Here is a 17,114-nt window from a genome sequence, read left to right on the forward strand (position 1 = left end):
CTTATTCTACTACATGTCTGCCGGGTCGGCATAAGAGGTGAGTTTCGTCGGATTTGAGTTTTACGAGTGTAGTTGAGTAGGGTGGTTTTCGAGTCAGAGTATTACTGCTTTGTTTGATTATATATAACTGCGTGGATGTTTGTGTGGTTGTGTTTTATTTATTGTTATTATTCCAGCCGCATGTGGCTGAGGTATGAAGATATGTAGAAAGTTTCAGATTGTCCGCCGTACAGGGGAGATGCTGCCGAAATTTCTTCGGACGGGGACTCCTCTGGGGCGTGACATCCAGGATAAGTACTAGAGTTTATGAATCCTGGTAGCCAAGTGAATGCCACTCACTTGGCTACCAGGATTCATAAACTCTAGTACTTAACCTGGAGGTCTGGAGTTCGAATCCTAGGGAAGGCAAAAATCCACTGGCCAGGGGTGGGAAGACCTTGTGAGTAATGACACATGCCCGAGGGTCGTCGGTCGACGACATATGGGGTCGCCAGTTGGGCTGCCAGTGTAGCCGCCCAATGGGCCGCCAAGGGGCTAATAGTTGGGCCGCCATTGTGGCCGCCCAAGGGGCCGAGGGTTCGGGTCGTACTCACTTGGCTATCAGGATTCATAAACTCTAGTACTTATTCTGGAGGTCTAGAGTTCGAATCCTGGGGAAGGCAAAAATCCACTGGACAGGGGTGGAAAGACCTTGTGTGTAACGGCACGGCCGAGGGTCGTCGGTCGACGACATAAGGGGTCACCAAGTTGGGCCGCAAGTTGAGCCGCCCAAGGAACCGCCAAAGGGCCGCCAAATTAGTCGTCAGTTGGGCCGCCCAAGGGGCCGAGGGGTTGTAACGTTACAATAAAAAATCATGCTCAAATAGATAAAAATTATACACAATTCTAATTAAATAATACTAAATTTATAAGAAATTATACTTTATTTTAAACTTTTTTGTACCTATAAAAAATAACAAGGACATCTGGTCTTTCACAACAAATAGATTGAGTGTCAATCGATTGTTAGTCGATTAAAGATAATATATTAGACTCTAATTAAATGATATTAAATTTTAAAAAAATTATCTTATTTTAGACTTGTTAATTAAAAAAAGATAATTAGATAAATTAGTGTGTATTAAAATGTTAAATAAAAAAAAAATACATCTAGAGGGTGGGAATAAAATTTTTCTAACATCGGAATTAGGGGGAAGTTGAATTTACTATTAAGGATATTAGGGTAATTTACTGTTGGTCTTTCATAATTTTCGTTTTAAAAACATCATTTTGTCATACCTGATTAAAATCCATTTCATTTCACTTTTAATATACAATTCGAAGAAGTTTATACGATTTGACAAGAATAATTTAAAATTAAAATGGAAAAAAAAAAATACTAAATCCAGTGGAAATGAATGGCAATGGGTTGTTTATTCATATTTTTCCGAACACGGTTTGAACTAGATGTGCTTCAGCAACTTGTTTTACCATCTAAACTTTACACAAACATAATACATTAACACTTAAATACATGAGAATCCGACTTAAATTTGCTAATTTAATTAAACACAAAGTTAAATGGATATGAAATGAAACAAACATCATAATTTTAGGAGATAAACTGATTTATATGCACGAGAAACAATCTATTGCATATCTTTTCTTTTATCTACCCACTATAAAATAAGATTAAAAAATCATTTGAAAATCACTTTTTTAAATATATTTTATCCATTCAAAATCGAACGATACAAATTTTCTTGCAACGTTACAAAGTCAAGAGCAATAGAATTGACAAAAATCATAAAAAACCTTTCCACATAGAAATAAAAACCTAATGGATATTTGATTTACTTACTCCTAATAATATGGGACGGCGCTAGAGTGAAAGATTTCAATTTTTTGTTTTTTAAGAACAAAAGTCACCCATTCTCTCTCTCTTTTTCCTTTCTCTCCCCTCTCGTTATTTTACTTTCCCTTTTTTCCTTTAAACTTTAAAAATACTGATAATTTTATTTGTGAAAAAGGTGAAATTTGCTAAACAACCCAAGAACCATCGAGCACCAAAAAAACACTCACGAAACAAACAACAAAACTATACATATATATTTTTTCAAGGCGGACAACATTATCATCTTAACTCAAGAGTCAAAAAAAAAAAAAAAATAATAATAATAAAATAAAATAAAAAATAATAATCCCAGTTAATCTTAACTCAAGAGTCAAAAGAAAAAAAAAATTCATAATTCCAGTTAACCTCATTGATTATCTCTGGATGATCGACCCGATCCCACGGAAATTTTCTACCAACCACCAAGATAAATCGGGAAGCGCACGCAACGGCCAACCCAGAAGTCCAGCATCCTTTGATTACACCCTCCATTTAGAGGAAAAATTCTTACAAATACGCCGTAGCTGGAGTTCGAACCGTGGGTACCTGGGAGACAACCTGGATGTCCTACCGTGGCACCATGACCTCGGGGACAACTCAAGAGTCAAGAGAGAACCATGTAAAACTATCATATTTTATATTATTCTATATAATTTTAGATTGATATGAGCAACAGAATATAATCAGTCATGATTAAATACACTCCTAATGTATTAGTTGGCCATTGTTTTTTTTTTCCCTTCCCTTTTTCAGAGAGTTTAAGGATGCATAATACAAAATGGTCCATTTTTAAAGGGAAAAATGGTTTTATGTTTTACATTACTAAAAATATTAATTAATTAGCAGCAGAAAGAATGAGTGTTACATTACGTGTTGTCTTCTTCCTCTTCATTCTCCAAATTGGCCTGCTCAAGCAAATGTTCCCTACAAAAAAACAAAACACCAAACCAGCAATCTATTCATGAGCCAGCCACATTAACTTTAATTCTTTCCAACGCTTAATGAACCAAATTTCTGTGGGTGAGTTTTAGAATCATGACTTCACTCGACCAACTTATAGTTAGATGAACCATGGCAAATCAGAGACGGATCTTAATTAGGGTTGTCCTGGATTCTAAACCAGCCCAATTTTTTATTACCTATATAAGTTTTTTACTTAGCCCGCTAAAACTCACCCCTTTCACAAAAACCCAACCCAACTCCTTAATAATTTGTTGTCAAGCCTCTTCCAATTCTAATTCCTGAATCCGTCTCTAGACAGATAAAAGACGGATCTTAAACAGGGATGTCTTGGACTCTAACCCAACCCGCCAATTTTTTTATATTACCTATATAAGTTTTTCTAATTAGTCGACTAATGCCCACTCCTTGCACACCAAAGCGCAACCCACCTCCTTAATAATTTGTTGTCAAGCATCCTCCCATTCTGATTCTTGATCCGTCCCTAAGCAAAATGATGAGAGTTTGAAGAGCATTTTTTCCATTTTGAAAGCCTAGGTGCATTAAGAAAAAAATAATGTAAAATTACAGGGGGGAGTGAACTTTCCCTATAATTTATTCAACTCAATTTAGGAGGTAAAATTTACTGAATTCTAGGGGGTGAAGTGGAAAAGGTTTGCAAGGCGAAACTTTTTGGAAGATAATAGTTGAAAGAAAAGTTATGGAGTTCAACTCTACCAGTATCTTTCACACAGATGCGCTAACGAATCAGCACCTGTTCGAGATGCAGCATCAGCAATCATAAAGCAATTCGATAGGTTCACGCTTTCAGCGAGCCTGAACTCGCACAGCTCTTTCAGGGTATGAGCAGCAGTTAAAACAGCAGAATGCCCACCGCCAGCTGCCAGCCTTTGGACTTCCCCAACACACCTTGAGACATAGATTGAGATTTGAGAGCAGCAACAGTTAGTGATCAATACAAGAAAGAGGAAAAGGATCATAACTTCCATGAACTAACCCACCAGTCGACCGGAGAAGGAAACCAGGTGTATGAAGACTTGTGATTCGCTGCCTGACCGTAACTGTTATAGCCCCATCCATATATTCTTCCATCTCTCATGGACACCAGTGTGTGCGAATGACCACAGGTAACAAGCTGCACACTGTCGGGGAGAACGAGGACGGGAAGATTGCGAAGCATCATATTGGATGCATCAGGAACACATGAAAAGTGAGCATTCTGAGGACCCAGTCCAAGCTGCCCTGCCTGACCGCCTCCCCAGGTGTACAGAGCTCCCTTGGTGGTTAGAGCACAAGTATGAACTCCGCCGCATGCAACATCCTTTACTGACAGACCATCGAGAGCGACTACTCGCCTTGGAAGCAGTTCTTTGTCACCACTCTGCAGTGAGCAATGGCCAAGCTGGCCCATGCTTCCAAGACCCCAAGTGTACCTGAACAACCACCATCAGTTGTAGGACACCCGTCTACAATTAACATCTTTTGATCAATTTAAAGTCTATATTTTCAAATAAAGAGAACATGCACTATGTAAAAGTAAGAAAATAATAGAAGTATTTACAAAAAAAAACAATCTGAAAGATCGAGAGAAAGATTATCTCAGAGTAACTAATCACTGAGTTATGATTATGCTACTGCCACAACAGAAATATTCAGTTCAGAAACGACCCATGCACAAAGCAGGATGGTAGCTAAAGCTTGTTATCAGTTTTGGAGGGATTCAACATTAGCTCAAGTCGACTGGATCATGAATCATACAAGGTTAAGTGCCTTGAATGAGCCAACTGGAACGATTAGTAAGGATCTCAATGGTTTTGCAATTGGCCTTGGAATCAGAATCATTCAGGTGGGATATCCCATATATATCCTCAAACAAAGATTTAAGATGACTAAAATGTAAACCAAAGCCGGGCGCAACATATAGAAAAATCTGCTGTTAGCACAGGTCAAAAGTATCATACTAAGTACCTATTTTAATAAATTCTGCATACGGAACACAGCTTCTGCTCAAATTTATGTAGCATCAGAAGTATAAATTCCACAACAACATATGGAAGAAAGTGTTCTAATCAAGCATTCAAATGTACTGAAAAACAGGGCTGAAGGCAAAATAATTGTCAAAACAATATTTCTCATAAGAACAGCCTCAAACATTAACAAGTTTGTGTTAGTCTGAAATCCCAACTACTAAATATTTTGCTTCTATATTTTTTTCCCCTCAATATTCCTGCAAAGGATAGAGCACCACCAGAATATATTATTGAATTCGTCAAAGATTATCATGCGTATAATTGGGATCTTATTATAAAGTAAAATAGATACCATGTCGACAGGTTCAATCATTTTTAACATTTGTAGCTGTAGGATCACTTGTTTTATTATTTTTCGTATTGCTCTCATAGTCTACATGATACCCTTTCTAAAGCTTGAACCCTTAAAGATTAGTAAGTTACTTGAGAAAAAATAAAATCAGGGGAATGTTCCTAGCAGTAGTAGATTTAAAGATGATGTTTTATTCTTAGGAAGACCTGATAAAAATGGAATCACTATAAAAGCACAAATTAAGAGAGAGAGAAATTAAAGATGCAATATTTTGCATGATAAATATTCATTTATGCACCACAAAACATTATACATACCACCAGCAAAATATGTAGCTAGAAAAAAAGAAGTGAGCCAATATTAAAAAAATGATACATTAGTATGGGTATACACCAACGTTTAGATCTTTATATCGCTTATTATAATTATGACATGAAAAATCAAAAGTTATTTTAAGCATGGAAAACAACAGAACGATTAAGATCAAGGATACAGAAATGATCTTACAAAAATAAGATATGGAAGAGGCAGTGCCTTTGAGGTATTCCTAAGATTCCTCTCATCTTCCAATAAGTTAAAAAGGCTCCCTCTTCCAACTAGGTATTCTTGTATGCAGTAAGCATTTTAATGTCCAAGATTCTAGTTGTCTCATGTGAGAAATTACTAAAATTAGTCAAATTGCACAGTATATCTCTGATAGCCAAGGCCCTGTCAGATACACTTACACGTCACCATCTTCTGATATTGCTGCCGTGTGGTACTCCCCGCATGCGACTTGCCCGATTTTCACAAGCTCAGGTGGTTCATCTAGGAACTTGGCATAGGCCATCAATACCCAAGCTCCCTGTAATCCTTCAGAGGTAACACCCCTGCCAAGCTGGCCATAGTCATTGTAGCCTGGTTTATCAGAAGAGTAACATGCATTGAGTTAATACCTGGTCAGAGATTCCAAAAGACATGCATTGGTTTTCTCTGACACAACTCAAGTTTTATACTCTTCCTCACTCTCGCTCTCACGCTCTCTCTCTTATTTAGTTGTTCTTTTTCTGTTTTTAGACATGGATAAGCCATCTGTGCTTCGTATAAGATATTTGTTACAAATTTCACATCATCAGCCACAACACAATCTTTAGCGAGGCAGAGAAACAACTTGACCATTCAAATATAACAAAGTTTAAAAAGCTTTACAAGTGTTGAATAAGTACCCCATGATTGAAGTAAGCCATTCTCAGAGAGAGCGACCACATGAACTGCTCCACAGGAAATTTGGCATATGACCTATGGAAGAAAATACAATCAAAAATATATAAAGAGTAAAACTTATTCATATAAAAAACCTAAAAAGGAAACCAGACAGCAAATACACACATTTGTATTTCAAACATGCATCAACTACAAGCTTCCATAGCATCCATCCTTAATCACTAATTTTGATTTAAATGCTGCATGCAATCAAGTACAGATGACAGATGAAAGAAGTTAAGTACATATAAACTAGAAATGCTGAAAATCATGATCTACAAACCATCATAGCAGAGAGAATAATATCTTAAATCAATTTACAGAACCAAAATTCTGAACATGATCCATTGGAACCATAAAAAGAATCTAACTTCAAATGACATTACTACTCGGCGGATTTTTAAATATTTTCAGAATGCACTGATGCAGACTAGAAACATCAAAACAGTACTTACCACTCAACATAGCACTGACAGAAATTAATACTCACAGACGTTGTATTTGATTGGTATGTCAAAAACAAAGGATTTTGAATGTGGTCAGAAATTTGTATGGGTTATGTAAAGGGCAATCCAGCATCTCGAAAAAGCTCTTACCGGACTTCTTTTTTGTTCACCCCAGGAGCTTCATATTAAGCGTATAGATACAACTCCCTACACTGAGTACAAAAGCAAGACCTCCAACTTCATACTCTCTGCTTCATCACTATTTATTTGAGGGAGTTAACACCATCAGTATTACAAGTATTACATTTATAATTGTTCATATTTCCATGTCAAACTGATGTGTCCGCTTCCATGAAGCTCCACAAGGTTAGAAAGATGGATATACATAAAATGAACTTGCATATCCAGAGAGAGGAACATTAACCTTTTCCTAAGATGATAAGTAACACAGTATATTAATAAATTTTTGCATCATCATCCATACGAAAATCAAAGGTATTTAAGTACCGTGTTTGGAGGAAAGGCGCCCCAAAATAAACGAGGAAGGTTTGACCCCTGAGGAAAGCACCAAAAAAAAGTTGTTAAAGATGAAAATGGGCATCACAAAAGAGCAGATAATCTATAGACATATTACTTGATTTTGTCCCCAGATCCAAAGCCTGCTTGTGGATATTGTACCATCATTCTCTCGAGGTTCTGCAACAGCAGCTGTGCAATGTGCTCCACAGGACACAGATTTCACATATTCTGTCTTCAATGACGTAACCTTCTTGGGATGCTTGCTTCTCTCCTCAGTTCCATCTCCCAACTGGCCAAAATCATTAGCACCTTTTTGAAGCAAAAAAACAGGCTAGTAATTTCATCTGAAGAAAAACTCTTATTTGAAGTTAAATTATCACAACATGCAAACACCACCTTGAAGTTAGTCCTCATTTCTTCCATGAATATCTCAAGGAAAAAAATCAAATCCAAGGAAAACAAGGTGATACTCATGTCACAAATTTGCCAGTTCAATGTTCAGCAATAGTCACTGTAGTTATATATCCATATAAGTAAGCACAAATATGACAATTTGTGAGGAAGATTATTGATCACCTAGCAACAACACAAACTCATAGGATATTAATCATAATACAAGGACCAACACCAACATCATTATGGACTGTATAAACCAAATTTACAACCACATCATTCTTGTGTAGCATATCTGGTTTATGTTTTTTTAATCACTCTTCTATTATGAGTAATACTTAATCCATGACATTTCCATCAGGAGGATTTGCCAACTCCTTGTAGTTTATTTTTAGGTGTTTAACTTAACGTTATTAAACTCAATTCCTTTCTAACTTGAGTGAGATTGGATTCCTTCAGAAGAATGCACAACAGTGAGGAGCAGTTATCAAACAAGTAAGAAGCAAGTCAAAAGTTAGTGTGCAAAGACATTATGTCATTCCAAGAGCTGAAACAAGCAAGAAGAAATGACAATAACTAAACAAGACTTGGGATGTGTGATTTTACTGGAGCAATGAGTATAGTCCTTTGCCCTTTTCCATTCTCTCTTCTCCCTCTTAGTCGTTCCACTTTTTTTTTTCCCCCTTATCTCCTACATTCATAATAACTTTGATAAACACCCATCTTGACAATACAAGACAAATTGTATCATTCAGGCCACATAGTTTGCCATGATAGTCATTCTTATGAATGTTATGATTAAGGTATACTGAATTTGTATAAACTTATTTCTCTGATACATGATTGATTAGGGAAAAATTAAATAAAACATTCAGGATAAGATGTGCAACTATAACACATGCCCACTGTTTGGTATATTGACCATCATCACGCAAATTAAAATTTGGTGCATTTCGCATTTTAAGTTATTCGTATCCAAAACCAAAGTGTTGCAAAAATGTAATTCAATTACAAAAACAATGAGATATCATAAACGAAAGTCTGGGGATAAAAGAAAACAACCCCATGTGAATAGAGATCCATCCGAGGCCACTGCTGCAGTGTGTTCTCTGCCACAAGCAATATCCAACCATCTGAGGTTCTCTCCTCCAGCACGATCAAAGAGCTTGGAAGGAAGACTCTTTGGAATCCTCAGGTGGCTTTCTTTACCCTCCCTAGCAGTCTGCCCACTATGGTTGTAACCCCAAAGATATATTGCACTCTTCGTCGGGAGATTGACAGCTCGAACATCACAAAGTATTTCATCAATCTCCATTGCCTGAGCGAGATTAAAGATCTAAGCGTACAGGAAATGATAGAGAAATACGCAAATCGAAACCAAATTAGAATACCAGCAGAAAAGCCAGAAATGGATGGAAAAAAAATTCCAACTTTAATTTCAATGAGACGTAAACTATTATCAAAACGACTAAACAAATTTTTACCATTAATCTCCAACACCAAAAAAAAAATAAATAAATAAAACTTCAATTTCCATTGGGCTAACCTAACTCATCAAAACTTCGAGCAAAAGAGCATCTTCAAAACATCTGATCCGGCGGTAAGAATGGGGGACCCATTTCCTGAAGGGTCTCAGCTTGATGACCGATGAAGGGCTGACTAAGCGGTTAATGGCTACGCCGAGCAGCTGAGTAGGTCCGAGCGGAGCTAGAGATAACCCATCCAGGGGCTTGGGTTTCCAACGCCAAGGTAGGAGAATCGAAGGGCCGAGCGGGAGCTGCTCGGCTGGAACCAAAGGGCCGAGCGGGCCGTCCGTTCGGCCAAGATAAGGGCGAGGGAACAAATGTGGCCGAGCGGCCTATGCGCTCGGCTCGGGATATGGGACATCAGCAGAAGCATGTCTGATGATTAGGCCGTACACAAAATCGCACAAGGGAGGATATTGCCGTCACATCATGGCAAGGTTGATACAGTAGCAGTATGGCCTCATGAACATCTTCCTGACAGATCCATATCTAGGCATGACCCTTCTAACAGACCCATACCTGGGCAAGGTCAAAGGCAGGTGGTTGCTTCGATTGGCGCGCTCAGGCTTCTTCGGGAGGTCTATATAAGGTCTCCATTTCTTCACCGGAGGTACACAAGTCTTTATTCTGCAGCCACTTTCTTCATCCATTCCTCGCCTGACTTGAGCGTCGGAGGGCCGTCGCCGGGACACCCCCCGGCTCGGTTCTGTTGCAGGTTCGCCGGAGCACTCGAGGATCTAGCAGGGAGCGCCACGTCCCCAGCGTTCGTTGACCCCTGGTTCGGACAGGATCAAATTGGCGCCGTCTGTGGGAACGCACCTGTATCCGAAAGGGAACGATGGGCGAGGCTGGAAGAATACATACCGTGGCACTCTCACAAGAAGAGTTGGACGCCATAGTCGAGGCGAGGGCAGCCAAGATAGTGGCGCAGCAAAAGGAGAAAGCACAGGCTGAGCGAGCGCAACAGCAAACCTCGGCTTCAGCAGGCCGGGCGGCGCAAGCAGACCGCCCGGAATATGTTTCAACAGGAGGGTTCCCTCAGGCACTCTTCCGTACTCCCCCAGAAATCGCGCCCGCTCACGGGGGGCAAGGATCTTCATCTGATGAGCCTCCCGTGCGGGATCATAGGAAGGGCAAAATCCTCCCGAGCGGAAGCACCGACTGCCACAGTTCCATTTCCCTCAAAAGCAGATACTTTATCTCCCGAATTCGACTTATAGCAAGCCCCTCCTTCTGGAACCTCAAGAGCGGGAGTTTGATGTCAGGCGATGAATCGACCGCATACGAGGAAGTTGGGTGGACGAGCCGCCGAGCGGATGAAGAGGGATTGGCACTTGGATCCACCGTGAAGCACAAATTATCTCTAGCCTGTCCGGGGCAGGGCGAGAGATATGTGCTGTATATTTTCTGTTTGGTTGTATATTTGAAATGTAGAAGGCGAAATGTTATAATGTGCGCAATTGGAATTATTGGCCAAGCGGCCTATCTTTATGGTGTATAAGATACGAGCCAAGCGCTCTTGGCTCGATGAAGAAGGCCTCGAGCCGTTCGGCTGGAGGTATAGTATCCGAGCCAGGCGCTCGATAACGAAGGCTCGTGGAGCAATGGGAGCAGAAGGCTCAAGTAAAAGGATAAAGCAGCAGGCCGCCACCACCTCTGGTAGGCCGAGCGGCCATGGAGGACCGACCGGGAAGTTTCGCCATCCTCCGGGCCTTGATAAATTTCGACGAAGTACATTGTATCCACCTCACTCCACGGGTATTCGGGAGTTGAGAAATTGCGTTAGATCTTATGATGATCGGCAGGTTAGTTTTTCAGATATAATTTCTTTCGGGCGTAGAATTCATCGTAATTTTCCGAACGAAGGCCCCGCGCCGCTCGGCCGGTGGTAAATGGGTCGAGTCAAGCGCTCGAGGAACGAAGGCCCCGTACCGTCCGGTCGGAGGTACTTGCGATGCAGGAAGTAGAAAGATGAAAGCACATTGAGTATTCTCTGCTGAAAGGAAGGCCAAGGTCGCTCGACCTGGTAAGGAGTTAGCCTTAAAGGCCGACGAGCCCCGTCGTTAAAAATCGAGAGCCGCGCCGACCGGCTATAAATAACCGCGCCGTCTAGCCCAGACGTTAAACCGTAGAGCCGCGCCGACCGGCTATAAATAAACGCGCCGACGAGCACCGTCGTTAAAAATCGAGAGCCGCGCCGATCGGCTATAAACATCCGCGCCGACGAGTGCCGTCGTTAAAGATCGAGAGCCGCGCCGACCGGCTATAAATAATCGCGCCGACGAGCACCGTCGTTAAAGATCGAGAGCCGCGCCGATCGGCTTTAAACATCCGCGCCGACGAGCACCGTCGTTAAAGATCGAGAGCCGCGCCGACCGGCTATAAACATCCGCGCCGACGAGCACCGTCGTTAAAGATCGAGAGCCGCGCCGACCGGCTATAAACATCCGCGCCGACGAGCACCGTCGTTAAAGATCGAGAGCCGCGCCGATCGGCTATAAATAACCGCGCCGACGAGCACCGTCGTTAAAGATCGAGAGCCGCGCCGACCGGCTATAAACATCCGCGCCGACGAGCACCGTCGTTAAAGATCGAGAGCCGCGCCGACCGGCTATAAACATCCGCGCCGACGAGCACCGTCGTTAAAGATCGAGAGCCGCGCCGATCGACTATAAACATCCACGCCGACGAGCTCATGATCGTTCACAAGTACCAGATTGATTAATGCCGGTCGGCCGTCGGTTTGCCAATACTTCGCGTGCACTGAATGCAAGCAGTATGGTTAAGCGCTAAGTGCAAACAATATGGTTAAGCGCTAAGTGATTTTGAGGAAGCGAGTCAATTGATTAACCCGATCGGTCGTTTAGTAGGAAACCCGGGGAGCCCAACAGATTATACGAATGAGCAACAACGCATTAAAAAGGGGCAATGAAAGGCAAACAAAAAATACAAGGCGCATAAGGGAGCCGAACGGCACGTACAATAAAGTTTTTGCATCCGCCGAGCGGATGAAATACAAAAAGCACTTGAAAGAACTCGCCTCACTCCGGGTCTTCAAAATTAAAAAAGGCGTCCGGGATGTCATCAATCATGGCCGCCAGGTCGGAGGCGGGAATATGCATTCCCTCGGGAAGGTGACCACCCTTCTTCAGGTACGCCAGGGTGACCTTGACCGCTTCGGCGAATGTAGAAGAGACATTGTCGCCGAATTTCGCGCCGAACCGCTCCGAGTGGAGATATTCTTGGCGCGCCGCTGCTAAGCGACTCGGCTCTCCCTCCTTATACCTTTTAAGCACCGCCCGGGAGGCAATTAGGGAATCTTGGACTGCCTTCAAGTCCATCGCAGCTTTTGTGTGTTCGGCCGAACGGATCTCCCGCTCGGCATTCAGCTCGGCCTCTAGCTTCTTAGACTGCTGATCTAGGGCCCGGACTTCGACTTTCATTTTGTCCAGATTAGCAATCGCCCGCCTCTTCCGGCCACTGGCGCGTTTCACGTCCCCGTCCCGCTTCTTCACCAAGTCTTCGAGTCGGGCCACCTCTGCAGCCAGATCAGCAGCCTTCTTCTGTTCGGCCTCGAGTGTTTGTTTCTCCCGCTCGGCCGATGGACCCCCTGATACTTGGAGTTTTTACAGGAGATCCTCCAGCTCGGCCAGCCGGTGGCTGGTGGCGATTTGCTCAGCCCAACGCTGTAAGGAAATAATAAAATCAGGAGTCAAACAATAGCATGGCACATGAAGAAAGATGAATTTACCTGTGTGGCCTGCTGCATATTGTTATCGCCGAGCTGCTTGGGCGTCATGAGGGCAACCTGAATCTAGGCGTCCTCAAAAAGCTTGGCGAGCGGACCCATCAAGGTTATTTCGTGAACAGGGCTCGATGGTCGATCGGCAGACAGTAAATATTCCTCCGATGGGAATCGGAGGGTGGTCTTGATGGTCGGATGGCCGGACGGCGCTTCTTCAGTTGTAGCCGCTTGTTGCGAAGACTCCCCTATGGTGGAAGTTTCGCCCAACCGACGTAAACGGCGACGAGTCCGGGGAGGAGAGCCGGAAGGCTGTGCGGTAGGGGTCCCGATCCGTGACGGCGTGCGGTCGGGCGAGATCGGCACCTGTGGTGCTCCCTCTTGTGGCGGAAGGCCGAGTCTCTTGACGCTTTGCCGAACTTCCGGTGGATCCCGACTTGAGGGACCCCACTCGGCGGGAGAAGCAGGATCCGCCTCAACCTCTGTTAAGCGGATGGGGCAGCATCTGTCCCCCCCCCCCCTCCCGCATCTGCCGGGCGGCTGGGATGAGACCCCGCGAGCTCCTTTGGTGGCCGCCTCGATTTCCACGGCCTTCAATTTCAGATTCAGTCAAAAATAGCCTTAAAATCAAGATGCGAAATTAAAATCAATTAGACAAAAAAGACTAAGAGAGTAAAGAATCCTTACTCATGCGGACGGAGAGATTTGCCCGAACGGGAGACAATCCGAAAATATACAACACCCCCTTGAGCAGCAGGTGATCGATCTTGTATCGCTGACCGGACAACCAGTTCGCCGCATGAAGATAGGTTGCTACGAACTTGCCGAGCTCCGGTGAGTCGGCGTGATCCGCCATTTGGTTCGAATCTTGGCCGCTCGAAGTCGGATATAAAGAAAAACTCCTTCCGGTGTTTGTTGGAGGTCGGCATATTGTCAAAAAATTTAAAGCCTATTCTACTTTGGAAAATAAAAGTCCCCAGCTCGGATTGTTTGGGGTAGAAGAAGAAGTGGAATATTTTAGGGTCGAGAGGGATACTGTGCAGCTTGAAGAGGACGACCATCCCGCTCAGCAGCCTAAAGGAATTCGGCACAAGTTGGCCGAGCGGGATGCGAAAATAGTTACAAACCTCTAAAACAAAGGGATGGGTAGGAAATCTAAGGCCACCCTGGAATTGGTCTAAAAAGAAACAGATTGTGCCGATCGGCGGGTCATGTGGTCGGTCGGTCGGGTCGGCTACGACTATTTCATAGTTATCGGGAATTCCATACGTCCGAACAAGACGCCGAGCACCCTCCTCATCAAATCGACTCTCCATGGTCAGGTACCAAGGGCCATGAACACCAACAGCGGGTGCAGAGGAGCTTGCCATCTCGGAGAAGCGAAAGAATGGCAAGAAATCGAAGGAAGGGAAACGAAAGGGGCGAAATGAGCAGAGAAGATCTAGTAAGTGAAGGAAGAAGACTCACTGGGAAGGAAACGGGTGGAAAGAATCACCGATGAGATGATCGCCGCCTAAAAACAGACACTAGATCGCCGGAGACCGCAGCAACAGAACGAGGCAGAAGGCAACGCGCGAGCTAATATGCGGCCAAAAAAGGGAAGGAGGCTTTATACGGCCGAGGACGGCCAGCCTCCGCCGTCCGATCTAGGTCACGAGAAACGAGGACGCCCTCGGGCCGTCCATTTCAAACGGGGGCGTCCCATCGTGAGTGACGCCGCCGTCACACAATGGTCGACACGTGGCGCCCTGTCACCGAGTGCAATTAATGCGCCCATACCGCGCATGCTCCGACTTAATGGAGAGGATTTGCATGATTTTCGAGAAGATCTAGACAAGCAAATATCCACATTAAGCGACAAGACAACCGAAATGAAGAGCCGAACGGCTGAGTTTGGCGGAAGGGCCGAACGGCCCCAGGGATATTATAAGCTACGGAAAGGCGGCGACCGCCCGCTCGGACACATATAGTCCAGTCAGTCGGACTCACTGCCTCCTTCAACTAGACTTGAAGGGAAGGCAAGTGATCCGGCGGTAAGAATGGGGGACCCATTTCCTGAAGGGTCTCAGCTTGATGACCGATGAAGGGCTGACTAAGCGGTTAATGGCTACGCCGAGCAGCTGAGTAGGTCCGAGCGGAGCTAGAGATAACCCATCCAGGGGCTTGGGTTTCCGACGCCAAGGCAGGAGAATCGAAGGGCCGAGCGGGAGCTGCTCGGCTGGAACCAAAGGGCCGAGCGGGTCGTCCGTTCGGCCAAGATAAGGGCGAGGGAACAAATGTGGCCGAGCGGCCTATGCGCTCGGCTCGGGATATGGGACATCAGCAGAAGCATGTCTGATGATTAGGCCGTACACAAGATCGCACAAGGGAGGATCTTGCCGTCACATCATGGCAAGGTTGATACAGTAGCAGTATGGCCTCATGAACATCTTCCTGACAGATCCATATCTAGGCATGGCCCTTCTAACAGACCCATACCTGGGCAAGGTCAAAGGCAGGTGGTTGCTTCGATTGGCGCGCTCAGGCTTCTTCGGGAGGTCTATATAAGGTCTCCATTTCTTCACCGGAGGTACACAAGTCTTTATTCTGCAGCCACTTTCTTCATCCATTCCTCACCTGACTTGAGCGTCGGAGGGCCGTCGCCGGGACACCCCCCCGGCTCGGTTCTGTTGCAGGTTCGCCGGAGCACTCGAGGATCTAGCAGGGAGCGCCACGTCCCCAACGTTCGTTGACCCCTGGTTCGGACAGGATCAACATCCCTAAGCTGGAAACAAAATACAAAAAAAAAAGGTGTTAATTCGTTCAAAATCACGAATAAATCCGACGGGTCAAGGACAGAATGAGGCGCGTCCTCGCCTTCACAACTTCATCCTAGAAGACGACGACAACAATTAAATCTTCACAAACGACATGAAGGAATTCTCAGATCCAGACCACAGACAACGATACAATCGATCAAATCGAAATGATAGAACCAAGGATTAACCAACGTAGGAAAAATCAATGGGATGCTTCTGTTACCTGGGCAGCAAGCCGAATCAGTCCCTCTGCGATCGGATCGGAGACGTGGGGAGAGGAGGCGATCTGGAGAAATCACCTGAGAGGCAGAGAGATTCCTATGACCTTCCCGAGGGAAGAAGATTCCAGATCACGCAGTAAATAGAAATGGGGTACGTGAAAGGGGTTATATAGGACGCCATTGGTGCCCCACATGGAAGGTCGTGGGCATACGTTGGGAATGGGTAGTTTTATGAGAGAGAATATTTTCACGGAAGGGGAGAGATCGCTTTGACCAACGTCACGTGTTAAAGAAGGCAAGATGTAAACGGACCTCACGTGCCCTTGTCATAAAAAAAACATGACCAACAAAAACACGTCCTTTAAATAATTAAATTAATTAATATAAATTATTGTTATTATTTGCCATTGTTTTTTTTAATGTCATGCATATTTACTTACACATAGGGAATTGATTTATAATTATTTTTGTATGCAAGTTGTACATAAATAAGCAAAGTGAATTGAGCGAGTTTAACTTGCTTGAACATTCTATTATGAGGTATGAAAGATTAGCAAAATTATAAAACTTTTATCTACATCCTTCCTACTCGATCGAATAAGAACAGGTTGAGTCGTAAAGTCAATTGTTGAATTGGATCGCCAACCAAATCCAATTTACAAGCAATGAGAGTTAAGAGTTGGCAAGATCTTGAGCATAGACTTTGAAAGCGAAGATAACAAAAACATCTCAGATTTGCTAATGTTCGGAAACTACATTTAATGTTATCTTTTGGTTCGCTTTACTGGATCACCTAACATAAGATCAGTCGAACTGATTTTGAAGTAGTCCAAACATACCATTAACGAGATGCCCTAACTTTAGCAACATTCTAAACCATTCACTACTTCTCTGCTACTTGATCGAATAAGAACAGGTTGAGTATCAAAACCAGCAGATGAATCAGTTCGCCAACCAAACCCAGTTTACAAGCAATGAGATTCAACAGTTGGCAAGGTCTACAAACCTAAACTTTGACGAGGAAGATAACAAAAGCATATCAGGGTAAACCGAAAATGCAAACTGATACGCA

General features: G+C 43.7%; 1 protein-coding gene across 4 annotated transcripts; it reads right to left on the reverse strand.

The window, feature by feature from the left end:
• Nucleotides 1–2,642: 2,642 nt before the first annotated feature.
• Nucleotides 2,643–16,231, reverse strand: LOC121971345 (ultraviolet-B receptor UVR8-like). 4 transcript variants are annotated; one of them, XM_042522574.1, is made up of 9 exons: nt 16,045–16,231; nt 8,818–9,073; nt 7,478–7,651; nt 7,351–7,398; nt 6,361–6,433; nt 5,881–6,052; nt 3,835–4,266; nt 3,551–3,742; nt 2,643–2,797 (listed from the first exon to the last, which is right to left on the reverse strand). In XM_042522574.1, exons 2-9 carry the CDS (start codon nt 8,836–8,838, stop codon nt 2,740–2,742), a joined length of 1,170 nt encoding a protein of 389 aa, XP_042378508.1. In that variant the 5' UTR covers nt 8,839–9,073; nt 16,045–16,231; the 3' UTR covers nt 2,643–2,739. The 4 variants fall into 4 exon arrangements, with proteins under 4 accessions (XP_042378508.1, XP_042378507.1, XP_042378505.1 ...); XM_042522573.1 differs by having other exon boundaries at nt 3,588–3,742; nt 7,478–7,671; nt 16,045–16,228; XM_042522571.1 differs by having other exon boundaries at nt 7,478–7,671; nt 16,045–16,224.
• Nucleotides 16,232–17,114: the final 883 nt, after the last annotated feature.

This window comes from Zingiber officinale, chromosome 4A (genome assembly GCF_018446385.1).
Source record: "Zingiber officinale cultivar Zhangliang chromosome 4A, Zo_v1.1, whole genome shotgun sequence".
Classification (NCBI taxonomy): Eukaryota; Viridiplantae; Streptophyta; class Magnoliopsida; order Zingiberales; family Zingiberaceae; genus Zingiber; species Zingiber officinale.

Coding starts and splice junctions, on each gene's coding strand:
- LOC121971345 (XM_042522571.1), bottom strand. CDS start 9,070: ATGGAGATTGATGAAATACTTTGTGATGTTCGAGCTGTCAATCTCCCG. Junction 7,672..8,817: donor TGGATCTCTATTCACATGGG/GTTGTTTTCTTT, acceptor TGCTTCAAAAAG/GTGCTAATGATTTTGGCCAG. Junction 6,434..7,350: donor GCGCCTTTCCTCCAAACACG/GTACTTAAATAC, acceptor TTTCTTCCATAG/GTCATATGCCAAATTTCCTG.